This window comes from Lynx rufus, unplaced genomic scaffold (assembly GCF_022079265.1).
Source record: "Lynx rufus isolate CCGP_SWC_20201006 ecotype Redwood Valley unplaced genomic scaffold, mLynRuf1.p SCAF_2, whole genome shotgun sequence".
In the NCBI taxonomy this organism is placed as follows: Eukaryota; Metazoa; Chordata; class Mammalia; order Carnivora; family Felidae; genus Lynx; species Lynx rufus.
Genome location: NW_025814834.1, coordinates 10,939,660 through 10,967,038, shown reverse-complemented (window position 1 = coordinate 10,967,038; position 27,379 = coordinate 10,939,660). Strand labels below are relative to the sequence as shown.

The window sequence follows — 27,379 nt, the reverse complement described above, 5'->3', positions numbered from 1 at the left end:
TGTGCTTACGTATCACCAACCCGTGTGCTCATGCGGGGCAAGAAAACGCCACATGCAGGGACATCAAGAGTTGAAGGCAGCTCAGAAAATGTCCTGAGGGAATGTTCGGGGATCTCAGTTGAGGGTGGAAAAATTTACAGCTCAAGAGACACGGAGGTGAGAGGAAACACTGCCAGAGAACAGGGATGTGTTGGCTCCTTGCATAGCTTGCTCTTTGGTTAACTCTTCCACTCTTGCTCCAGCCATCGCCCACTAGAGGCAATGTGGCAATGCTGCCATGATAACAAGCCAGTTCAAGCGGTCTCAGTTGCTGGAGTCCAGAACCTAGATGACGTCGCCAGTGCCTTCCTACTTAGAACCCCAAATCACGTGTTTATACTAGCTAACAAATGGTCAGGGCCATTTCACTGGCCAATTTTTGATTCTTCAAAAATTTCAGATTTACCTAGAGAGGAACTTGGAACCGCTCGGGTTAGACATGATCCAAACGAACACTGCCCAGCCCTCTTTCACCCTCACCCTGCTTTTTAACTGCTTTATTTCCAGCACTGTTCATTATTGCTATATGCTCAATTAAACTTATTCCCCATGTTGTACTTTTGCTTTGGCTCCTCATCTGTATCCCTCGCTAGAATGGAAATCCTAAAATGCCAAGCACATTGTCTCTTCTCTGTTGCATTTTCTTGGGTCATCGGACACAGTGCTTGTCATGTCTGGTGCCGAATAGATGTTCAGGAACTGGAAAAGGCTAAATATGAACGCCTATCATAATGCCAGGCATCGTACTGAATTCCTTTTCGTGGCTCTCGTTTCTGAAAATTGGTTACTAGACTGTCAAGAAATGCTTAGCCAGGCAGTTACAGGTTGTTAAGGGCATAAGCTTACAGCTTCCTATTTCTTCATGGGTGTATATGGCAGCTTTGTTGTAACTGGTGCATTTTTGAATGGCTTTTTTTATGGCAAAAAGAAATACCATGAAATGAACAATCTTAACCATTGTTACTGATTTCAACAGCCCCCTCCGCTGGTTTTAGTAAGCGATAGTTGGCCTACAGCACTGTATAAGTTTAAAGTGTAGAGCCTAATGATTCAGCTTACATATATTGTGAAATGATTACCATATAAGCTTAGTTAATCTCCATCAGATAGGTGGAAAAGAAAAAAGAAAAGAAAAAAAAAAAGGTGTTTTTCTTGTGATGTGAGCTCTTGGGATCTACTGCCTCCGGAACTGTCCTGGAGGTCCCACAACAGCATTAGCTGTGTTCATCGTGTTGTGCGTTGTGCGTTACATCCCTACTACTTGTTTCTCTGACAACTGGAAGTTTGGATCGTTTGACCCCCTGCCTCCGATTTCCCTCCCTTCCAGCCCTCACCTCTGGCAACCACAAATCTGATCTCTCTCTCTTTTTTTTATGATCAGCTTTTTTGGTTTGTTTTTGTTTTTAAGATTCCACATACACATGAGACCGTACAGTGTTTGCGTTTCTCTGTCTCACAAAGCCCTCGAGTTTCCACCATATTGTTGCAAATGGAAGGATTTCCTTCTTTTTTGTGGCTGAATATGTTCCTGTTCTGGGTGTATTTTTAATTAAAAGTAATCCACTTAATCTGCTTTGAGTGGCAGGTAGTTAGAGCTGTTATCTCTGTTTTCAGCAAATACTGATGAAGGAAAAACAGATGTGTGTGGTTTGGGGGGTGGACATCAGAACTTCAGCCCCTGGAGGTGAGAAGGAATTAGTTCTCCTTAGAAGTCATTAATGGGGTCCCAGACTTTGACCGAAGCTTAAAGCAGCCAGTGTGGACACGTGTCTTGTCGTATATTAACCTTGACATATGTTGTATATATTTTATAAACTCTGCCAGAGTTAGAATTTTCTGACTTAAAAAGTAATATGTTTCTTGAAGAGTTACATAGGCTTCTTTTCCCCTTCCCTCCTTTCCCTATTTCTTTCTTTCCTTCTCTGTTCCTTTCTTCCTTCCTCCCTCCCTTCTCTCTTTTCTTTTTCTTTTCTTTTTTTCTTCTTTCTTTCTTTCTTTCTTTCTTTCTTTCTTTCTTTCCCCTTCTCCTCCCTCCCTTCTCTCTTTCTCTTTCTTTCCTTCTTTCTTTTCCTTTCTTCTTCCTCCCTCCCCCCCTTCCTTCCTTGATTAGGACATATTCTACACAAAGAATGCTTTTAAAATAGCATTCTTTTTAATTAGAATCTGCCCCTTGGGCATGCTTTCTTCACAAACACATGAGCTCCTAGAAGGGGATGGTCCTTTAAACAAACATGCAATGAAGATCCCTTCGGTACTAAATTAGATCAGGCATCAGAGGGAGGAGTCCGAGGTGATACCAAGTGAACAAGCCAAGGGTTCTACTTTCTAGAGATGTAGAGTCTAGAGCAGGATTATGAAAATGGCATGCATAATCCCCCTGAAACTGTATAGGTAATCCCTGAATTTTACACAGGCGGAGTTTTCCTTCGATTTTCAAAAGAGCCTATACCACAAAAATGTTCAGAACCATAACTACATTTTTCTTTGTCCCTCTGAATACTCTCAAACTTTTCCTCATCTCTTTTTTTGGTTTAATATTTTAAAACCTATTTATTTATTTTGAGAGAGAGAGAGAAAACGGGAGTGCAAGCATGTATGAGCAGGGCAGGGGAAGAGAGAGGCAGAGAGAGCATGCCAAGCACGCTCCACACTGTCAGCACCGTGCCCAATGCAGGGCTCGATCTCAAGAACCATGAGATCATGACCCGAGCCGAAATCTGGAGTCAGGCGCTTAACCGACTGAGCCACCCAGGTGCCCCTCCCTCATTTCTTTAACCAAAATTGTTCACCACCTGATTTCTCTGCATCTTGCCCCAAGCGATCAGGAAACAAAGAAGCAACCTGCTGCTTGACGTCTAATAATCTTTATCTCCCCAAGACACCAAATTCCACAGAACAACCGCTTTGTTCCTCAGGAGAATACCACACTTTCCTTTCTCTCTGCCAAACAGCAGTTTGTAGAATGTTGCAGTTGGAAGAGATTTCCTGTATCATATTATCTGCATACTTTATCTGCTACATTAAAAAGCAAAGCAAAACCAAATGTTTCAGAAAACACTTAGTCATATGCTGGAGGGCACACGCAGCTGGGGCTGTAAATGGCAGCTTTTTTTATATATACTTGCACTTAGGTTTTAAGAGAAGATCCCGATGTCAAATGAAGGCAGAAGGAAATAACTGATCTAATTTAGTAAGGCTTTATTAGACATTTCTAAGGATTTTATAAATGGTCGACATGCGGCCTTACTGCCTTTATCACTAAATATGTTGCTAGATTTGTAACACTTGTCTTGGTGTTTGAAATGGTAGGTAGAGTAACCTTCCCCAGCGGCACACGTAGCCACGAAGAAGAATCCAGCAAGCTCAAAACTAGAGGCTATCGTGGTTTTATCCCCCTTCGTTCTGTTTCAACACGTGGCAATTCATCCCGCTTTCCTCCGTAAGAAACAAAACGCTTGCTCCTACCTGATCTGTGTCTCATGCTGTCATTTTTGATGTGTCGAAAGAGGGGTGTGTTTTGTGTTTATGAAGATTTGGGCCAGACTGGTATTAAAACAAAAAGAGGCGATAACAAGTGTGGGCGAGGATGTGGTGAAAAGGGAAACCTCACGCACCGTTGGTGGGAATGCAACTTGGTGCAGCCACTGTGCAAAACAGTATGGACAGTCCTCAAAAAACTAATACGAGGAAGGCCACGTGATGCAGCAATTCCACTATTGGGCATTTACACACACACACAATGAAACCATGAATTCTAAAAGACGCACCCAAGTCTATGTTGATCGCGGTAGTATTATTTATCATAGCCAAGATATGGGAGCAACCCGTGTCCACTGACAGATGAATGGATAAAGAAATTGTGGTATATATATGATGGGCTATTAGTCAGCCATTAAAAAGAATGAGACCTTGCCCTTTGTGACAGCACGCATGGGCAAGAGGGTCTTACCCTAAGTGAAATAAGTCAAACTGAAAAAGACAAACACTATCTGACTTCACTTTTATGCGGGATGTAACCAAACCAAACCAAACAAACAAGCAGAGACAGGCTCATAAATACAGAGAGTGAACTGGTGATTGCCAGAGAGGAGGTTGGCGGGGTGGAGGGTAGTCATGGGCATGAGAATTACAGCATAAGGAATAGTCAATAATACTGTAATAATATTGTGTTATTACAATAATAATAATAATAAGTGGCAGGTAAATAAATAAATAAATAAATGGCAGATGAGGTCACTGAGTAATATACAGAATTGTCGAATCACTATGTTGTGCTTCTGAAACGAATATACCCTTGCATGTCAACTACACTTCAATAATAAAAATTAAAAAAAAATCACTTGGGCCAGGTGTTCAGCCCAGGGACCCCACAATCTGCCAGGAAACAATCTTTACACCTGCGCTCTGCGGTGCTTAGAGCGTCCTGGTAGAATCTGGAGTCCCTGTCGCATTCTGGGCTGCAAATAGGGACAGCAGACAGTAAAGCAGTTCAACGGGACAGAGTTTGTCAAAGCAGTGAGAATCTTCCAAAGGCAAATAAATAACTGTTGATAAGAATTTAATGAAAGGCCATTTCTGAAGGACAGAAGGGAATAGGAAGATGTGATAACTGAAAAGAAGCTCGTGAAATTGGATATGACACTTTAACAGGAGGGCGGCGGGGGGGGGTGCATTATGAAGGGGACTATGTCAGGAAACGGAAAATTTAGATGGTCAAAGGATTCTTGCAGCAATACCAGCAGATTACATTTTGTTGGCTTTTTAAAAAAAATTTTTTTTAACGTTTTATTTATTTTTGAGACGGGGAGAGACAGCGCATGAACAGGGGAGGGTCAGAGAGAGGGAGACACAGAATCTGAAACATGCTCCAGGCTCTAAGCTGTCAGCACAGAGCCCGACGCGGGGCTCGAACTCACGGACCGCGAGATCGCGACCTGAGCCAAAGTCGGCCGCTTAACCGACTGAGCCACCCAGGCGCCCCGATTTTGTTGGCTTTTTTAGGGTACAATTTTGCTGATGCGAGGGAGGCTCAGATTTTTTCCCCTGTCCGCTGCATTCAAACCTGTCTATACTCAACTGGCTTCCAAGTCGTGCTGATATGTCCTGGAAATCACCTAAATTCATGCCAATACCACAAGAACATTCATTCTCAGGTCTGTGATCCAATGTTCTTACGCAGCTAAAATAAAAGGCAGGTTTTTTTTTTTTTTTTTTTTTTTTAAATAGGAAGTTTTACTTGCTTAAGGCTTAAGTCCAAAAGTAATTCCATAAAAAATCTCAAGAAGTTTAATATACCAGGTGGCATTCTCTGGTAAGCAAACATTATGGTAGAACTGTGTTTCTAGAATTAGTGGTTGCACATCATTAGTTGGAAACCGAAGTTATCCACGGCCCATTAGCTTTCCCAGGGGACAAGGCTTTGTGGGAGGGACTGGGGAGGAGCCCATGGATGAGTCAGAGGTGGTCCCACGCTCCAGATGGCCTCACGGAAATACAGGTATTCGACCTACTGTGCTAGAAGCAGGGGGTGGTACTTGCTTGTACAGGACAGGGTGTCAGGAGGCCCGGGTCGCTCAAACCCTTGCAGATTCCTAAAAGAGGCCTGTTTTCAGGTCATGCCTGTGGCTGGTTCCCAGGAGCTAAGCTCTGAGCCTTCCACTCCTGGAGGCTCCCTTCTGTACCTCAGACAAGGGCCCTTCAAACGCCCATTCTTTGCCTCATGAGTGACGACGAGAACTGCTTGTACCCCTCCCCAAGAAGCCCCTCCTGAGGTCAGGCTGAGCTCAGGACACAACGGGCTGTCCCCTACTGTCCCATCACACCATGTCTGCTGGGTGGGCTCGTCCATCCCACCCTCCACACCTGGCCCCTTTCTCGCTTATTCTCACTATAAAAGACAACCCCTTTTTGCTTCACGTTGAGACACCCGGCAGGTCTCATGGCTGGAACACTCTCACTGCTACCATAACCGCTGTCCCCCTGGGGTTGCAACAACCCCACTCTCCTCCTTACTGTAATCCTTGCAAATAAAATCTCTCCTTGGCCACCGCCCAGGGTTGGTTTTTATCCGACATTACCCTCTGGCCGACTGGCCAATTCTTTATGCGAGCACGCTTATGCCTTCTTATTATGATATAAAGTGCTCGGAAGTCTCCGGGCCTTATTTGCACCAATCCTAATCATGTGTTTCCTGAATGCAAAGGGCACCGGTCCATTTACCTCTAAGCCTGATAAGTTTACCTCTAGTTTGCTGGAGTCTAGGTCAGTTTACCCCCACGCCTTGTTTGTCCTGGGCTTCTTTCTGCTATCTGTCAGGCTTCCTGGAAAGGCCGCAGCCCCTGGACCTTGGGAAAGTGGGAGGGGGTGCCTGGTGTTCGAGTTCCTGCTGGGATTCCCTGGACTAGAGGTACAGGCTCCCCTTCCCCCACCCTGACACCTCCTAGAGCCTCAGACTCCGCCCCTTCAGTACACTGTTTATATCGCTGGCTCCCAACTAGTGGTGATGTCACCACCCAGGGGACACTGGGCAATGTTGGGAGACATCTTTGGTCGTCATGACGGGAAGAAGTGTCCACTGGCATCTAGTGGCTATCGGCCAGGCATCCTATACCGCGTAGCACAGCCCCCTGCAACAAAGAAGTATTCAGCCCCGAATGTCAATAGTGCGAAGGTGGAGAAATGCTGATTTATGTGATAATCGCTGACGCTAACAAATTTAGTCAAAGGACATTTTCTCATTCAAAAGTTGAAAATGGAACAGGAAAGCTTGTCCAAGGGACAATCTACCTTCATCCAATCACACCGGGGCCATTTTTTTCTAAGAGGCACTGAACGATTTTTGGACCAAAAAAAATGGTCAACCATTCGGCAACAAAAATTTATTGATTCGTTTGCAACATTAGGTACAACATGTATAACTTTATCACATGGTAACAATCCCGTATTTGTGCTTTGTGGGATAAGTAAACATTCATTCCGGCACAAAAAAGTCTACACACAATATTCTGGGATGGTTTAAAAAATAAATATATCCTTTTCCGTTCAGTAGCACAAAGAGCTTTCAGTCTGAGATAATGGATACGTTTTACAATTTGACATTTTGTTAATGTGACGAGTTGAACACATATCTTAAATCGGGACTATTGATGTAACAAGTGCCTAATGAATTCTGGGGAGGATTCCGTGATGTGTGAAGAGGGAGGTATGGCTCCCAAGGAGGCTTTCTTGACATTTCAAGCTGTGGATGACATATAAGTCCAGCGCTGACGGCCTGGGGCCTTGTTCACATTTAAAATCACTTCACAAATTTTCAAAATAGAGTAAAAGCAAGATATTTAAGGAAATCTTTGATAAACACCTTCTCTGGTCAAGAAAATAAAAGCCGGCGTACCTCCGTTAGTTGAAGGGGAAGAGGATTTATTAAGGAGAAGTTAGATACGTCGGTTTTTCAAAAGAGTAAAGCTCTGTTACTGAAAAACTTCAATGGTATAAGGTTTTCTTTTTTCCAAATTAAACGCCAATGTGTTTGAGTCAGGAAGAGTCTACGGTCCTAACGGGTTAGGCCAAATCCTGCGCCCGTCACCATATCATCCTGGGAGCAGGTCGGCCATACCAGTATCAATGCATTTATGATGAAACCACTGAGCTCAAGTGTCAAGATACAACTTAAGACGACAATCCTCTCATGTTGTATGAACCTCTAAGCTAACTCATATATTAATTTAAGGTAATCATCTCTTCATAATTTACAATAAAAATAAAAGGAATGCTTATATTTTATATAATTGAATACACAAGGAGATTTTATCTCAAAAGATTTTTTTTTTTGATAGTAAAGTTTTCCCTTATGGTAAGAATTCTGTGATCATGTTACCCAAGTAATATAGAGACGGAAACGAGACAATTTTCAGTCTTTCTCTCTCTCAACTGAACACCAATAGTTTTCTGGTTAGTTGAGAATGCAGACACTCTTGGGGGGATAGGAGATACTTACCAGTGAGCTGCTATGAATCAATGAAATCACCTGGGCAGAGGACATCGCTAGGACTCCTGCATTTCTCTTAATATCCACTGATAACGGTCTGAAAGTGAAGATCTTTTATATCGAAATTCTGGAAATTTCTCACCCATATCTTAAGTGTATACCTGGGCTGAGAGCCCTTAATCAGCTCAAAAAAGTAAAATAAAAGTTACATCATAGTTTACAAAATTATTTTGACTAGTGACTTTGTTTCCAGTTGATTCACATAATTGGAGACATTACATGTCATTTTATATCATTAAAAATACTTAAGTACAGCTTTCCTGGAGTTTGGGCCGAGTTAAAAGCTTTTCGTTCAGGGCCCATTAAAATTTCTGTTTTTCCAGTGGTTCTAATACAAGCTTTTTTTGGACTCGCTCACAGGTTGCCTTGATTTGTACCGATCTGTGTTTTGCTTTTCCTCAGATTTATTCGATCTGCAGCAGACTTGAACAGCAGATTTTGTATAGCTCTGCTAATGTGATGGGATGTTTTGAGGAGATTTAGAGCATTTCGAGCAAACCACTGTAATCTAAGCTGGGAAAAAGGGAAGGAATATTCTAAGGTCATTGCTGCCCTATCCCAGTCCCAAGAGCCAGTCAAAGAGACTCGGGGTCCCCTCCTTCTGCTCCTCATGCATTTTGCAGTACTGAACAACCGCGTGAAAGATGTCTCCCACTTTCCAAGACTTCTGCTGAACCAGCCGCACGACATCTAGAAACTAAAATAAAGCACAGAATTAGGACTCATGTATCACAGATGAGCCTCAAAGTTATCTCATTCAACCATTTCTCCAAAGCCAACAGCTCTCCGGGCTATTTTTTTAAATCTCTTATGACAAGGGACTATTTTCCAGGACAGTCTATTTTCTTTTTAGACAATTCTGATTGTTAGAGAGTTTTTTCAAGTGAACTGGATTTTTCTTCTTCACAGCAGCTGCCTTCCATTGATTGTGGGAAAATAATTGGAATTCTTCTTTCAAGAGTCTATCTTTTGGATATTTCAAGAGTTTCCCCAGGTCTGAGCTGGACTCTCTGTGACAGGACTGATAGCATAGCTCCCAGGACCTTCTATCTGTCTTACAAATAATCTTTCATTGGATGCATACATTTAGGCCAAGTAAATCAAGTGCTGACCTTTTGGGTACAGTCACTTATTGGCTCCCCACTCTGTCTTGAATAGTCCTCTCCCCCAGCATCACATTTCAAGAGACATTGATTTTCCATTGTAAAAGGAAAAGGAAAGATTGGGGCATCAGAGAAAAGGGGAGAAAGGCTAGGATGTCTTTGCACGATTTGATTAATCAGACTTTTCCAGCACTTACTTTCCCAGCTCTTACTGGAAGTCTAGAAAGTAGGAGTTACCAGTAGAGAAGGCTTGAACATCAAGTTTCTGAGATCTCACTGAGAGAGGCTCATAGGTTGGTGACTTCTTTTCAAGATTTCCATCAAGGGGTCACCAATGGCCTTAGGCTAGACCCATCCCTTGAGGGTGTCGCCTCTCCCTTAACATGTCTTATAAAGATGAAGCCAACATGAAATACACAGAAATATAAAATTAGCCTCAGTGCCTTCTTTTGCTTCCTGTAGACTCTGGCTCACTGGGCTACCATTTCATTCCCAACTTTTATCTCGGAGTCATTGCTCTAAGAGACAAAGCTCTGGAGCAGATGCCAATATTTGCCAAGCCCTTCCCAGGAGGCTGTTGGCCCCAGACCTTTCTGGAAGCCCAATTACTAGATTTTTTCCATCTATTAAGGACTTGCTGAAGTAGGATCTGCCACTGTGGTGATGAGCACAGAATGATGCTGACTGATGCCCCACCAGCTAGCCACTCTGCCAGTAGTTTGTGGAATAGTCACAGGCTAGAATCTGTTTCGTGGCTTCTAAATACAATCTGATATCTCAATAAATCAGCTTTAAAAATGGTCTGGCACGACTAAATATAGACTATTCTTGAGGCTGTGATGACTTAACCTCAGACATCAAGACCTTGAAACATCTGTGGGGCTGATGGACAAGAAGGTCTACACTCTTTTCTTCCTTCACTAAAAGGAATTTCTAAATAAAGGCCAGAAAAGGACATTCCCAGTTTGTTGCTATAGCCTTTTAAAACCACGTTCAGGGGGTGCCTGGGTGGCTCAGTCGGTTGGGCGTCTGACTTCAGCTCAGGTCATGATCCCACAGTCCGTGAGTTCGAGCCCCGCATCAGGCTCTGTGCCTACAGCTCGGAGCCTGGAGCCTGCTTCGGATTCTGTGTCTCCCTCTCTCTCTGCCCCTCCCCGGCTCGCACTCTGTCTCTCTCAAAAATAAATAAACACTAAGTCCACATTCAGGTTAGCAGTTGGCCCTAGATTTTTCATTGTTCCTGTCCATGTTATTGCTTTGGTAATTTTATTTTATTTTATTTTATTTTTTTTAAAGCATCTCATTCTTAGTTGAGATACTTTTTTTTAAAATTTTTTTTTCAACGTTTTTATTTATTTTTGGGACAGAGAGAGACAGAGCATGAATGGGGGAGGGGCAGAGAGAGAGGGAGACACAGAATCGGAAACAGGCTTCAGGCTCTGAGCCATCAGCCCAGAGCCTGACGTGGGGCTCGAACTCACGGACCGCGAGATCGTGACCTGGCTGAAGTCGGACGCTTAACCGACTGCACCACCCAGGCGCCCCTGCTTTAGTAATTTTAGAATCAGCTTTAGGGTGTCCGGGAGCTGAGTTTTTCATTCCAATGCAGTGAAAAACAAAAATCAAACATTTTCACTTCCTGCCACTTCACAGTCCATAACAATCAGGTTCCCTTCCTACATATCACAGTGGGCATTTCCTTGAGCAAATATTTTGTCTTAGGAAACTAAAATGGCTTATATCCTGTGATGGTGTCATTGACAGACTCACTTGAAGAGGGGTATTACGTAGAGGGCTTTTATATTCTCAGGTGCATTTGCTAAATTAGATCAATGGTTTACAAAATTATATGGTAGAGTCTGTGGGAGTTGTTGCGAACTGTGAGATTTAAAAAAAAACAGTCAACTTAGATTTCTGAAAGCAACTACCTTCTCTTGCTCCAAGGCAGAATTCCATTTTATGAAGTACAAGTGAGTTCGTTTCTATAACCACTCCTGCAATTACGGCCTGTACAGTCGTGATTATCAGCCTTGTCTGTGGCCTAGAACCACCAGGGACCTTTAGAAAACTCCAATGTCTGAGCTTCATCCCAAGAGGAGATTCTGATTTAATTGGCCAGAGCAACTGGGTCTATAAATCTCCCCAGGTAATTCTAGTGCACACTAAGTTAGAGAACCATGATGAAAGTATTCAGTTAAAGCCAATTTCTTATGTTTATAAGTGAAGAAACTTAGTATCTATTATGCATTAATGTTGGCATTCTCCACCAAATTCATATATTGAAGTCCCAAACCCAAAAGTGATGGTATTGGGAGGCAGGGCCTTTGGATGACAATTAGGTTTACATGAGGTCATGAGGACAGGACTCCTATGGTAAGATTTATTCTCCTATAAGAAAGGGAAGAGAGACACCAGAGCTTGTTCTCTACCATATGAGAACATAGGAAGGGAGAGGGCTGTCACCAGGAATGGAATCTGCTGGTACCTTGATGTTGCAATTCCCAGCCTCCAGAACTGTGAGCAATACATTTTTGGTTTAAGCCACTCAGTCTATGGCATTTTGTTCAGGTAGTCTGAGCTGACTAAAACAGTATAAAATCTTCCCTATTTTTCCTTCCTTTTTCTTACTGCCCTTCTACCATTTTGCAAGTAGAATGGAATGAGTAACTAGAGGCAAGGTCACTTCTCTTATGACCCTCACTTTCTTAGGAAGGCATGCATATACCTTTTTCCTCTGTTTTTTTTTTTTTTTATATCACCTCCAAGAAAAAGAAGTAATTCTCAAATGCATAAAGATGAGAAAGGCACTGATTTACAGTGAAGCCAGGCATCAGGCCACTCTACCTCACAAGAGCTCGTTGGATTTAGAAAAGGAGCTAGAGAGCAATGATATTTTGGATCCAGAAGGAAAAATAATTGGCCAGTTTATGTCATTTGTCAAAAAAAAAACAATTGCTGTCATGATTTTTTTTTTACATCTTAAATTAAGTAGATTACATTGAACTGATGTCAGTCATTGCGAATTACATTTACAAAGTGTTTTAGATCTTTAGGCATTAGGATTCTCAGCAAATTTGCCCTGGAATTTAAGATAGTTAAAGTCCAACTCAAATTCTGTCACTCTTTTGGGCTATTTCTTATGGGAGGGGGTCTTGAACTTTGGTACTCATCAAAATGGCTTCACTTGAGGGAAGTTGTTAAAAATGTATACTTCTGGGCCCCATTGAAAGCAATCAGGGCTAAGAAAAGACCTAAGAAGATGAATTGTAAGCAAGTGTCCCAGATAATTCTGTGCACTTGGCTCATAGATTTCTCTTTATAACCCGAGTCTCCCCTGGATGACACTCACCCTACTCTGGGTCGCTCCTGACCTAGAATGGAAATTCCATGAGGGTAGGGAATTTTGTGTCCTTTGCTCCTTATATTCCCAGAGCCAAGAACAGTGCCTGGTATGTTGTACATGCTCAATGAACAGTTGATGAATGTTCCGAGTGCACAACTTTCAAGTGAACATGGCATTTGAATGAGTAGAGAAAATGCCATGAAAGAGAAAGCTTGAAATGAAAGTGTCACTTTTCAGAAAGGAGTGACACTACACTGGCCACCAAAAAGGTTTGGCATTTGCCTTTTGAGTTGAAACGAGGCTGAAATTCATTATAAGCTGACTTTAAGTGCCCCTTGATTCCAAGGTCAATGGTGGGAAACATGAGCTGCTTCGGTATTCACTCATGATATCGTCTCCCCTTTAGTTTATGCCCTTTAGCTTCAGGCTGGGGCACTGAGTGGGAAACACACAAGTGGGAAAATTGTTAACTAAATTCACTTTTTTAAAAAAAAATCAGAATTCACACAAATGGTGGTTTGAAGGGTAGATCTGTGAATGATATCTAACACTCTAGCGATGGTGGGAAAAATGACATTTCTGAACTTAACAGAGACATTTCTTTAACCCTTTCCAAGCTGAGGAGGAGCAGTGCTACCCTTGTGTGACACGGCCCCATGGGAGGCCACAATCTCTCTTCCGCACTACTGGAAAATAACTACTTCACCAATGAAAAAAACAGTCAGAATCAGCACTTGAGTGTTCAAGTGCAGCACTGATAAAAGCAAGGATATAAAAATTTTGTGTAACGGTTTGCTTTATTTAACTAGTTTGGTCTCAAACAACAAACAGTGCCCATTTATGGAGAAGCCACTCTGCAGAGAACCTTAACTGACTCTGAAAAAAATGAGAATATTTAGTTCCTAAAATTACAATCCTTAGAAATAAGCTCCTTGATCTGATGCTAAATTGCACGGGTAAAACATTACTTAATGTTTTTCTTGATACCACTCATGGAGTGTTTATTTTCTCAGAAAAACAGCTATGACCAAAGACAGGCATCCCCTCTGAGAATTGAAAATTGGTGAGGATAAAGAAATGTCAAGTCAGGGCCTGATTTACATAATCAAGTTACTAATCAAGTTAGTGATACACCCCTTGTCCTTTCACCTAATGGGGATTTATGAGGCATGTATTCACGTGGAGTCCTGTGTTATTTCTTCAAAATGGTGGATTGGATAAAAAGCTACTTTCTTAACAGATCATCTGAAAATGGACCTAGCGATGCTCTGGAGATGAAGTTGGAAACCAGCCAGTCCTTCATTTTTCCAGGAATTTGAGGACGTCATTTGCCTGAGAAGTTCTTGTTCCCCTCCCCATGGCAGGGAGTCTTTGGGATTGTGTACAGAAAGAGGGAGGGGTCCAATGTGGGGGTTCTTTTGCTCCACTCTTTGCACTGGGCAGGCTGAAAGGTAAGATGGAAGGAGACCCTATTAAGCAGTGAACTACTCATCATCTTGCCAACAGAGGTATGACAAAATTCAGACGGCACAGAATGGTCGAAAGTCCTGGACATGAAGAAAAATATAAATTACTGGCTGGAGAGAGAGGCTGATGTGGGAGGGGCCAGTATAAATTAGGTCTCTGCAGTTTTTCCAGTGGCCAATCCCATTGGCTGGTGATACAGAAATGGGGAAGCTGTTCTAATTTCCAGGTACATGGGCAAGATGATCAAGGATCTTTCATTTCAAGCTGCTAGTTTTTGACAGCGAGAATTAAAATGCAATTACACATTAAAGAGAAAATCCAGATTGTAACTCCAAGATCATTGAGCTTGAGAGAGACACACTATTGAGAGGTTTCCAGGACTAGGCTGAGCCACCTTTACCATCCTTTCTCATGGGCCAGCCTCTCTGAATCCTGACTTGTCCATTAAAAAGCGACAGTAATAGCCATTTGGCTCTTCTCCCAGGGTTGTTGAGAAACAAGTTTAATGAATACGTGGAGGTACTTTGGGACAATAAGACATTCAAAAATGCACCGTGGCAGTGATAAGCAGGATCGTAAAACGGCTCCCAAGATTTCTGCCCTAATCCTCAGTACGTAGGATGAGATAATTACGCCCTTATTATGTTATTGTACATGGCGAAAGAGATTCTTTAGTTGATTTTGAGTTAATCAAAAGGGAGACTGTCGGGTGAACCTAACCTACTTGCACAAGCCCTTTCAAAGCAGAGAGTTTTCTCTGGTGGCAGAAGTAAGGGACTGACTGTTTGAGAACACGAAGGGGTCCACATGACAAGGAATGCCGCAGCTTCTAGAGGTGGTCCCGCAAAGAAACAGGGTGTCAGTCCCACGGCCACGAGGACCTGAATTAGGACAACAACCTGAAAACCCTTGGAAGCCTGTTTTTCCCCACAGCGTTCAGGCAAGCGCTCAATCAGGCTGCCATCTTGCTTTCTGCCTTGCAAGTCCCTAAGCACAGAGCCGAGTAGAATTTACCCAAACTTCCGGCAACAGGGCTGGGAATCATTGTTCTAAGCTAGTAAATTTGTGGCAGTTGATGCCACAGCACTAGAAAACGAATAGAGCAACATTATTATTAATGTGAACATTTGCAGAAGGGGCGTACTTTTAAATTGCGGGCAAATCGAGCTTGAAGACATTGGCAGATGAATTTGTGCGTCAATCTTAATCATTGAGATTCTACCGCGGTTGGTGGGCAGTCTCAAAGATAGGGAGTTAGAGTGACAGTTGCTATTAATGTTGAGGTTGGCAAAGGATCTATTCCCTGACTTTATACTGCTGGTAGGTGGAGAATGATCATGAGAAAGCCTGTCTAATGCAAACCTGTTCAGTAGGGACTTAAACATGCTTCTTCTTGACATCATGCCACAGTCTGTTTTAAATATCAATGTGGCCTCACTTTAGTTTCTTATATATATCAGGTCTTTCCCTTGTACCCTTTATTTAAATGAGTGTTATGAGGAGGTTGGTTCCAGAGCAAGGAACCATCAAAACAGAGCAAACAAACCAAGGAACAATCAAAAAGCCAGAGTCTGGAAGAGTTCCCAGCTCCTCAATTCACTTTCTCACTGCCACCAACGAGCCGAGACAAACTGAGGGTCAAAGAAACAGTTATTGTGATTTTATGCAGGTGGAAGCTTTCAAAGTTCTAGCCACAATTTTAAGGTGAAAAGTCAAGAGCAAATCATTCAAAATTTAAGTGAGTTGACTGGGAAGTTACTGAGTTTCCAGCAGTGACAAAACCACGAAGCTTTTTTCACATCCAAACACACGACATGGTACCTTTTCGATTCTGTTTTCCTGAGATTTCTTAAAGTAGATGGTGGGGATCCCAAGTTCAGAGGCTGCTATCCACTGCAGAGTGGCTCGAAGCTCAGCGTCAGGGCACTCTGGCTCCAGGTCAAAGTTGATCACCAGCAGGCTCCCCTGGGGGCTGGCCGCTCCCACCTGCACTCCAGAGGCGCCTTCTGAACACAGACAAAACCTCAGTCTTATGATGCTTTCCACGGGGAGATCACAGGCAAATTGTGTGTCAAAATTATGGGAATGTGGCTTACCCTCTACGTTTTCTGACTGTCCTTTAAGAGTCTCCTTTTCTTCTACTAATTCACTTTGGGAGAAAACAACAGTATATGGTTGGTAATGTTTAGAAAGGGTAAGCTGCAAATGGATGATGAGGCAATGGGTCGTATCGATCTACAAGCTTCTGAAATTCGTTCTAGATCCATTGTTTTCGTAGAGTGGAGTAATACTGGGGAAATATCAATGTGGCTCTTATGTAGGATTATTGGGGGTCTGCAATCAATACCCTGGCCCTAAAAAAGAGGCCAGATTAAATGCGTAGTTTTAGTGGGGATAATTGGTGGGGGAGACCGGAAGAAATGCATCCATCTATTCTCCTCAACTTCCCTTCCACAAACCTTCACCAGTTTGAACAGTCAAGGAAATATCTTGTAGGCCACTAGATCTGATTTGGGGATGTATCCTTCTTCTGTATTTGACTTTAAAGGTCCCTATTATTTAAAGTCCCTGTTTAAATAAAGGTCCCTGTTATTTAAAGGTCCCTATATTTCCATCCTGATACGATGATTTTTTTCCTAAACTATGGTAGCAACAAATCTGCATTTTAGTCTGAAATAAGGGATAAAACAACCAATGGGCTGCAAAATTGAGTTGTACAATGAAATATCTTAATTAAAATTGAAAATTTTCTTTTTCTTTCTAGCAGAAGGATGAAGGAGGCTGGAGGTGATAAAGAACTAGAGATAAAACCAAAGTATTTCATTAAAGTCATGGTCAATGTTTGAGGTGTTTTCATACAGCAAGTACTTGTTAGGAAGCCTTGATATAATGGTAGGATTCAGTAAGTGCTTCCAAAATGAGAGCATATAGCTCAACAGTTGAAAGGAGGTGGCCATCTTGCAAAGACTGTGGTTGTCTTATATTTTTGTACAGTCTAGCAATTAGACTATAGCAGCTCCTAAAAATGTGTGTTTTTATGAGACAGTATTCTCTCTTATATTTTCTATTCCTGCGAAGATTTGCTGGCTGTAAATCCCACTGTATTCCTGATGTTGAGAGAAAGTTTGGGTGTTCTGCCATGCTTACAGAATTACTTCTAGAAGCACGGCCAGTTTCCCAAGGGTCTAGATTCTCTTCTACGTCTCTGCAAGTGATCTAAGTGAAATATGATAAGACAGTTTCTGCTATCGTGGAGCGGCCAGACACGGATATGGGTGGTGGTTATTCTGGTTTTCCCTGAGTGCATATAATCTGTGGGGTCCTAGGCTCAAACCCTAGGGAAAGATGGAAAAGGGTAGCTAAACAAATGCTTCCTGAAAGAGAAAAAATAAATTTAGCCCAAAGTGATATTTTGTTTGTTTGTTTTTATTTGGGTCCTACCTTAAAAAAATAAAGCAAACCCAAGCTAACGTGTGTCTTCATCTCTACTTGTGACTAATGGCTCTATGAAACAAAGGGTGCACGGCCACCGTCAATCGCTGAAGCATACTCCCACAGGCCAGACACCTGATTACATAGTGAAGCAAAAATGATTTAGCTATAGAGAGCAACTGAGAAAGGAGATCAGGGAGCACTGTTAGTCTTGTAGTTCGTTTTTATTTTTCTCAGATTTCAGAAAACTCCAAATAGTAAGCTAAGTCATAATGGTCAAAAATAGATTTCAATTCATTTACTTTTCCAGAATAATCACAAATTCTGGATGCAGTCCTGACCTCTCATTGTCCTCCTTTTTGGCACTGTAATTTACGTTACACATGTGCTTCTCTAAGTGCTATTTTCCCTTGGTCTTTTAGACCTTTTAGAAGGGTCCCAAGGTTGTGGGGAGCAGAGTCACTGCACGGCAATGACCTGTCTGCATTGTAGCACCGCTTGGTATTAGACCCATTTAGTAGTGATTATCCCAGGTTTCTACAAGGAAAGGAAAAGCCATTCACATTACATTCTATTGAACAATAGTCTCTGTTGGTTGGCATGGTATGGTCTAAAAGGATTTCTGCTTCTCTGTGTCCAATTAAGTAAAATGACATCTCTTTCTGATTGTACGGATAAGCTTTTTGTGAAATGATTTTATCAGAGGGGGCAGATTTGAAATCCAGAAGACAGTGGTAGGGCAGGGTAGGACCCATGGTGGTCCTACCAGTGGTGGTAGGGTAGGACTATTCTAGGCCCTAGTTCTTGCTCCAGTGACATGGAACCACAGCAGCGTGGACATGATGATTCAGTGGTTGGGCACGATCTCAATGACCAAAATGGATTGCCAGATGGAGTTAGGGTAGCGGTCTCACAATCACTGCATCTCGGTGGCTACTTACTTAATCATGGGAGAAGATGGCATGCTTTCCTGATAAATGTCCAGGTCCACAGTGCCAAGACTGCTAGTGGCACTACTGTTGCCATTGCTGACAAAGCAAAAGTTTACATATTAATGCCTGTCTCCACCACCTGGCCACACCGCTGACACTGACGTTCCGCCATTTTTTTCTAAGAGGTCCTTCTTTGGTCCCCGGGAGAATATTGTTGGGGGACCCCTACATTAAGATTTTTTTCTGGACAGATTAGGGGGAAACGGCACAAAAGACGTTTTTGGCCCAAGCCAATCATCATCATCGTCATCGTCATCGTCATTTTCGAATTTCTGTAGTGGTGTCATGCCTGATGGGCTACACCTAGTGGGTGACAATCTCCAGACTTTTATTTTCCTCATTCTAGGTGTAGTGAGGATGTTTATCCGGCAGCAAGAGACTCCTCGGTGTTCCCATGGAGACCAAGATACTTCTGAGAATGCTGGCTGGGGAAGGTACCAGAATGTTCATCTGCCTGCTTGTTGACTTCTGACAGAAACCAGGGGACACGCGTTCTCCCTTTGCCTGTCACGGGATTTTTCTGAGGGGCGTTCCACAGAATATGCTCCTGGATCATTGTTTAACTATGGCACTGCAGAACTTACAAATACGAAATTGGGCAATGCCAAAGTTTAATCAGCTCCTTTGTTGTAAAATCGTTGGGAAGCAATACCTGATACCTTATGTATCGAGGAGTAGGAGGGCTGATGTATCATTTTCATGGGTTACACAATCAACATATGGTCTAGTTACTAGCTTGGAATTTATTTGCTGAAACACAGTTGACTTGAGCCAATTTTTTTTAGGCTGTGTCTGTACTTGCAAAATGGAATGCATCCAATTTTAGCAAGCTCACCGAGTTTCCTCATACTCCCACTATTTCCCAGTGACATCTCTTCCAAGTCAGGTTTTCAAAGGGTGAGTGCTGGTGTGTCATATAATGGGGCAGTCTTCCCTCGGGAGGACCGTGACTAACACACTAGACTCCTCCAGTTTCAAATTCCGGCTTTGGGTTTCGTGTGGGGCATCAGATATATTCACTGATGGAAATCTGATGACTCAAACACGTCGCTCAAGGTAATTAACCCTGTAAACTTCTGCTAAGACCAGATGTTGAAATTCTCTTTCCTCTCTATCTCTATATTGTAATATTTCCCACCAGTTTGGGGGGATTTTAGACAAAGTGTGTGACAATGTTAAGATTTCCTGGGTCTAAGCAGACCGAACTTCCAGAAATAAGACTGCCAAGGAGCCATTACACCCAGATGCATCTGAGTCCCATTTGCCCGTTGGCCTTTCTGGAAAGTCTGTGGAACTGGGCCAGTATCAAATAAGACTTAGGGCAGAAATGTGGAGATTCTTTCCGTTTCTACCTCACGGAGGGATAGTGTTCGGTTTATGTCTCTTGATGGGCTTGGGTCTTTCCAAATCTGATCTTTCATTAACTCCTCTCTTGCTTACCCAGAACAACAATATAGAGGTCAGGGGAGAGAAAGGGAGAGAAACAATTAGGCCAAACAACACAACACAATGTGGAAACACTTGCCTCATGTAAACCCAGTCTGGGTTGCATCTGAAATACAAATGAACCAGAGAGAAAGTATCAAACACACCAGGTGTAACAGCAGCCCTTATTTAAAAATTCTCAGTCGTTATCATTGACTGCACTAGCTGGGACTTGGCAGAGAAAGAAACACAGCTGACTCTTAACCTTGGCCAAGGTAATTAAAGACACAACTGGATATTAAGAAACCTCTTGGCCCAAAACATGACAGGCAGGCACCTTGATCTAGCGGGGAGCTTTCTCTCTTGCCCTGTTAGGGACCCTTTGCAGAGAACCACTTAGGAAGCATTTCTAGTATCTGTGTTGAGACCTGTTTCCCTGGGAAGTCAAGTCAAGAGCAGGTACCTCATGGATCGCTCGCTGAGCTGAAGAAAGCTACTGGTATCATGTGGATTGTCCTCCTCGTTGGTGAGCTGGGACCAGCTGTCCGTGCTCTCCCCACTGCTGCTGGGAAGGTTGGGAAACTCATCGGGGGCTCTGCCTTCTGCGGACACCTCCGCCTCTGCTACATCAAGGCCGGCACTGTAGATGGCAAGGCATCATTACCAAGAGCGGAGGCACAAGACAGAGCTTTTCACGAAGACCTTGCTGACTGCTCAGCAGGCGCGAGTCTCTGCCACAGTGAGGAAGAGACCGTTGCAGACAAGCGCAGTCTTTCTTTTAGGCTGACCCTTCTCCTGGCACTCTCCGTCCCATTTTGCCTTTTCGAGATTACTCCCTTCAGTTGTCCCATCTCTTTATTTCATCTCCTTCTACTGACTCCCTCCAATCATTTCAAAAGCATGTCGAAACCCCCCGGGCTACCTACAGAAGAATAAAGGAAGGACGGTAGCATCTAAAATGAAGATACCCAGAGCATCGTCTCCCAGAGATTATGATCCAATGGTTCTGCCAGGAGAGCAAGAAACCTGCATTTTAAACAACCACTGCAGGTGATTTTAATGCAAGTGGCAAGTGGAGCATGGTGGGAGAAAAACACCCACCCGGTTCTGGAGGTTTACCAAGTCGGTTTGTCTCTAAATGCCTCTGAACACATTTTGCATTTGTAGCTTACCTTTCTTTCCCCTCTTTTTTTAAAGCTTTTATTATTTTTTTTAAATATGAAATTTATTGTCAGATGAGGAGGGCACCTGTTGGGATGAGCACTGGGTGTTGCGGCTTCCCTTTCTGTATCATCCTCTCCCTTTGAAACCTCTGATGTGTATCAGTATTGCCTTTCTGGGTGCTTTTTTAGGTCAGGTAGCTCTCTAAAGCCTTTAACCCTGATCCGACAGGCTTTTCTCCTCACAGCCTTTCCTCCCCGGCCTCCATGACTTTCTGCCTCTCTGGTCACACCTTGCCCGGAGCCTGGTTCCCTGGGTTTCCTTTCAGTGCCACCATCACAGCCCTGATGGATTCACTGCCCTCCTTTCCAGTCTGTCCTGAACAATTTCCTCTACTCTCTCTCCTGCCTCTGAAAATAGCTTCTGAACTTGAACTCCGGCCAGGGTCCCTCTTCCTGCTTCTGGGGGCTCTTTTTTTTCAGCCAGTCTCCTGGAAACATCCAATCTGTCTCATTAATATTTTGAAATCAACATATCTAAACCAAATGCTAATTGCCCTCCTATCCCCTTCCCATGTCCTTCTATTTCCATTGATCTTGCCTTCTCTATGCTCATGAAATTATCTTAGTTTAGGTCGTTCTGAATTGTTAGAATTTAGATTTGGAAGGAACCTCATAGATTCGCTGTAGATTGGGATGCAGAAGCCCAGTGAGGTTAAATGACTTGTCCAAGGTTGCAAAAAGAATGGGTGCCAGACATTAGACCTCACGTTTTGAGACTCGTGGGCTTTGTCCCGTTCCTCCTCGTCCGGACTGTATCGTACTAGCTTCCTAACAATTGAGCCCCAACCATTTCTCTCCACTTTCAACCATACGATCCAGCAATTCCCCTTTTAAGAATTTATCCCCCCAAACCGAAAACACTAATTTGAAAAGACCAATGCGCCCCTATGTTTTCATAGCACTACTTACAATAGCCAAGATATGAAAACAACATAAATGTCCAGCAAGAGATGAACAAAGAATATGTAGTAAATATATACAATGGAATATTGGTCATAAAAAGAACAAAATCTTGCCATTTGTGATAACATGGATGGAACTAGATGGTATTATGTTGAGTGAAATAAGTCCGAGAAAGACAAATATTGTATGACTTTACTTTTATGTGGAATCTAAAAACAAAACAATGCTGGAGAATCATGTAGTGAGGCTTGCAACACAGGAGGGAAACCTCGAAATTATGAAGCTTGGAGTTCATATAGGAATTGCTGTTGACACATTTGCCCCTCCTCTTCACCAGGGAGAGAGAGGAAGTGAAACAGAAAGAGTGAGAGGGAGAGAGGGAGGGAGAAAGAGAAGGAGAGAGAGAGAGAGAGACAAAGACAGAGAGAGGGAGAGAGAGAGATCCCTTATAAACAAATCCAAACGTTCTCTGCAGAGAGGACGAAATGGTCTCTACTTCACCACCCTGGATTGTAAACAAATAGCTCCAGAAATATAAATCTCTGCATCTCTCTAGAAGTCTCTGTCTTCAGGGCTACCATCCAATCGTTCTTTGATTGCCAGTGCTCTTTGCTCAGAAAGCCAAATGTACAGAATTGTGAACATGCTCCTGGAACCCTTCTCCTGACACTACATACAGAGTCGTCAAAACCTAATAGCACAGGAGACAAGGACACCAACAGACTGCAGGCAAAAAGCAAGAGTGTATCTCTCAGGTGATAAGGAAGAATACAGCTGGTGTCATGGATATGGAATGCTTTTCTAGGCCATTGCACGCTGACTGTAGACAATACTGGCTGTTGCCAGCACACTGGGAATTACCATGGGGCGGACAATTACCTTGCCAAGGTTGTACCCTCCCTCAGCGAACATCCAAACAACCAGCTGATACAATGACACAAAAGGCCTCTCGTTGTCTCCCCTGGCACCAAAGAGACGGATCCTTCCACCTGCGTCATTTCCTGCAGGACGTGCTGAAGCGTCCGTTGCAAACACATTTGGGGGCATCTCTCTGTACAATCTTACCTTTCCTACCTCCCTACAGATGTATGCACACCTATCTCTGGAGGGCACTCCCTAACAGATTATCTGCCCGAAACTCCCCCTCTTAAGGTCTGTTCCCAGGAGACGCAACCCAAGACACTTCGTCTCTTTCATTCAAAACAGTATCCTGGGCTGCAGAAAAGCCTAGGTAGTTCTCTTCAATCTCAGGATTCGTACCATTATCCTTTCTCCAAAAATGGATGCATTTTAGTTTCTTTTTTTTTTTTTTTAACATTTATTTATTTTTGAGACACAGAGAGACAGAGCATGAACGGGGGAGGGTCAGAGAGAGAGAGAGGGAGACACGGAATCTGAAAGAGGCTCCAGGCTCTGAGCTGTCAGCACAAAGCCCGACGCGGGGCTTGAACTCACGAACCGCGAGATCATGACCTGAGCCGAAGTCGGACGCTTAACCGACTGAGCCACCCAGGCGCCCCAACATTTTAGTTTCTTAAAAAAGGGTTCTGATGTAGAGAGTAGGACTTCAAATATATAAATTCTGGGGTTTAATTAAAAGTCTCCTTAGTTGATATATGAACTTGTGACCTAGAAAATGTCACAAAAGCTCTGGATCCTTGCCTCTAACATTCCTCCTGGATAGGTACAGCCTTAAGGTGTGGCTCTTTCTCACATGCTGTGCTACTAACAGTTGCTGCAAAAAGGTTTTCCTTTCTAACATGTCGAGATTTTTCAAGTAACAGGGAGAAAGTGAGACAGTGGCTGCACCCAAAAGACATTTGATGAATTTAATTAAATTCAAATGAAAGAAAAGTCTATTGAAGCTAACTATTCCCCCCAAAGGGGGGTAAATTAGCCAAGTACTGAGCACAAAGGAGACGCTTCTAAAACCATCTGTTTGCTCATTTAACATGAAACTTCCGAGACTAACTGTTTACTAAGTTAGGACCTTGCATTATTAGAAGAATTCATTCCAGGATATTTCTTACTAAAGCAGAAGCTAAATCTCAGTGATTGACATTGAACATTCCAGGTTAAAAATGAGTCTGTCAGCATATTTTATTTTATCTAATTTCATGCTCTATTTACAGTAAATCTTATATTCTGTGTCACATAACTGGGAAGTCGAAATGAATAACGATTATCTAAAACACCGGTTTTCATTTTCTTTCGAGAGGAATATACAGCTTTGCTCGTTTATTTGTGAATAATGCACAGATGTGTTATGCAGATGTATGTATATGGCCTTTCCCCCACTTCTGATTTTATATTCACACATAGAGCTTTAGAGGACCGGTTGTAATATGCTATGAAATTCAACTGTAGAATTTCTGAGTTAGCAAGGACCTCAGAAATCATCGAGCCGAATGTTCCTCCAGCTTAATTTACTAGTGAACTACTGTCCTACCTGATTGTACTGTCGTGCACGATTTTTGCCACGCCTGCATCCCCCCCTCTATTATATTAATAATAAAAATTGTAAGCAACCAGTTTATGTAATCTAAAATGTTTATTTTAAACCTAAATGTTTATTTTAAAAAGAAATTTTGAGTCATCACTGTAAATAGAAAATAGAAATCACTTGCCATAGGTAGAAGGTAACAATAAACATGGAACTACATTTACAAGCTCTCTTTCCAATGGGTCATGTCATTGTTTAGTTATAAAAAGTTCATTGAAGGGGGAAATCATGACAATCAGGCATCTACATTTTAAATATTTCATTTTAACTTTAAAGCATAAAAATGTCCTTAGTCACCAATCTTTAAACCAATGGATAATTTAGAAGTGTGTTGATAATTTCCAAATATTTGGGGGGGATTTCCTAGATTTATTTTTTTGTTATTGATTTTATTTAATTTCACTGTGATCACAGAACATACCCTGTAATATTCAAAACAGTATACTGACTGCAGAAAAGTCTATGTAGTTCTTCCATTTTAAAAAAATTTATTAAGACTTTAAAAAATTTTTTTAACATTTATTTATTTTTGAGAGACAGAGAGAGACAAAGCACGAGCAGCGGAAGGGCAGAGAGAGAGGGAGACAGAGAATCTGAAGCAGGTTCCAGGCTCTGAGCTGTCAGCACAGTCCCTGATATGAGGCTCGAACTCATGAACTATGAGATCATGACCTGAGCCGAAGTTGGACACCTAACCGACAGAGCCACTCAGGCGTCCCTAGGAGTTATTTTATGGCTTCGTGGTCCACTCAGGTTAATGTTTCAAGTACACTTGGAAAAAAAAAAAGGGTATTCTCAGAACAGATGAACATAAGGGAAGGGAAGCAAAAATAATATAAAAACAGGGAGGGGGACAAAACAGAAGAGACTCTTAAATATGGAGAACAAACAGAGGGTTCCTGGAGGAGTTGTGGGAGGGGGGATGGGATAAATGGGTAAGGGGCATTAAGGAATCTACTCCTGAAATCATTGTTGCACTACATGCTAACTCATTTGGATGTAAATTAAAAAACAAAAAGTGTATTCTGCTGTTGTTGGAGTGTTTAATTAGTGTTAATTAGGTCAACTTGATAGAGAAGGTTGCTCAAATCTTGTATATCGTTATCGATTTTATGTCTACTATTGTATCAGTTCCTGAGAGAAGGGTGTGAGATTTCCAATCCTGATTCTAGATTTGTCTATTTCACCCTCCAGCTCTATCAGATTTTGTTTCATGTAGTTTGCATTTTTGTTATTTAGGTGATTACATATTTATAATTACCATCTTCTTGATGGATTGGACTCTCTATCATTATAAAATATCCCTCTTTATCCCTGATAAAATTTCTTGTCCTGAAGTCTACCCAGTCTGCTATTAATATGCCTACTTCATATTTCTTATATTTCTTTTCCCATTCTTTTACTTATTACCTATTTATGTCTTTATGTTTGAAATACATTTCTTACAGACAGTTATAGTAGGGTTTCACTTTTATATTCAGTCTGAGGAAATGTCTTTTTTTTTTTTTTTACGTTTTTTATTTTTTATTTTTGGGACAGAGAGAGACAGAGCATGAACAGGGGAGGGGCAGAGAGAGAGGGAGACACAGAATTGGAAACAGGCTCCGGGCTCCGAGCCATCAGCCCAGAGCCCGACGCGGGGCTCGAACTCACGGACCGCGAGATCGTGACCTGGCTGAAGTCGGACGCTTAACCGACTGCGCCACCCAGGCGCCCCAGGAAATGTCTTTTTAATGGAAGTATTTAGACCATTGAGAATTAATGCAATTATCAATATGACTGGGTTTATTTTATTTTTTTAACGTTTATTCATTTTTGAGAGACAGAGAGAAATAGAGTGTGAGTGGGGGGAGAGACAGAGAGAGAGGGAGACAGAGAATCTGAAGCAGGCTCCAGGCTCTGAGCTGTCAGCACAGAGCCCGACGCGGGGCTTGAACTCACAAACTGCGAGACCGTGACCTGAGCCAAAGTCGGACACTCAACCGACCGAGCCACCCAGGTGCCCCTGACTAGGTTTAAATATATCATCTTGATCATTGTTTTCTATTACTCTCATCTGTACTTTGTTTCTGTTCTCCTCTTCTCCTGCATTTCTCTGGGATTAACTGAACACTTTTTAGCATTCCATTTTATCTCCACTATTGGTTTATTAACATAGCTCTTTGTTTTATGTTTTTAGTAGTTATTCCAAGGTTTACAGTATCCATCCAATTTATCACAGTCCAACTTCAGATTACATTACACAAAGTCACACAGAACGGAAGATTCTTAGGGAAGTATATTTCCATTTCCCCCTCCCACCCTTTGTGTCATAACCGACATATATTTTAGTTCTACGTGTCATAAAATATATTTTTTCATTGTAAGTAATTATATTTTAAAGAAACTTTAAAGTAGAAAAGGTGTTTTATATTTACCTACCTACTTCATAGTTGTGTAGTCCAAGTTTCCATCAGTATCGTTTTTCTTTAGCCTAATGACTCCCATTAGCATTTCCTTTTGTATAGATCTCCTAGCACATGTTCTCTAAGATTTTGCTTGCATAAAAAGTTACTCTTTAGCCCTTATTCTAAAAAAAAAAAAGGCTTTATTTTTTCAGAGAAGCTTTGGGTTCACAGTAAAACTAAGTGGAGAGAACAGAGAGTTCCCATGTGCCCAGCCCCTGCACACTACAGCTTTCTCCACTATCAACATCTTGCACCAGAATGATACATTTGTTACGATCAGTGACCCTATATTGACGCATCATTATCACCCCAAATCCATAGCTTACATGGGTTCACTTCCGTGTTGTACACTTTATGGGTTTGGACAAATGTATAATGACATGTATCCACTGTTATAGTATCACACAGAATGGTTTTATTGTTCTAAAAACCCTCTGGATTCCATCTTGTCATCCCTT

At 42.3% G+C, this 27,379-nt stretch overlaps 1 protein-coding gene across 1 annotated transcript in view; it reads right to left on the bottom strand.

Moving 5' to 3' along the window:
- Positions 1-8,636: 8,636 nt before the first annotated feature.
- SPHKAP (SPHK1 interactor, AKAP domain containing) overlaps positions 8,637-27,379 on the bottom strand; it is a 131,669-nt gene continuing 112,926 nt past the window's right edge. Inside the window, exons 9-13 of the mRNA XM_047085720.1 lie at positions 20,309-20,485; positions 18,370-18,456; positions 16,093-16,145; positions 15,818-16,002; positions 8,637-8,780 (exon numbers count right to left, since the gene is read on the bottom strand). Coding sequence (XP_046941676.1) covers positions 8,637-8,780; positions 15,818-16,002; positions 16,093-16,145; positions 18,370-18,456; positions 20,309-20,485 — 646 coding nt within the window. The remainder of the gene's footprint in view (positions 8,781-15,817; positions 16,003-16,092; positions 16,146-18,369; positions 18,457-20,308; positions 20,486-27,379) is intronic.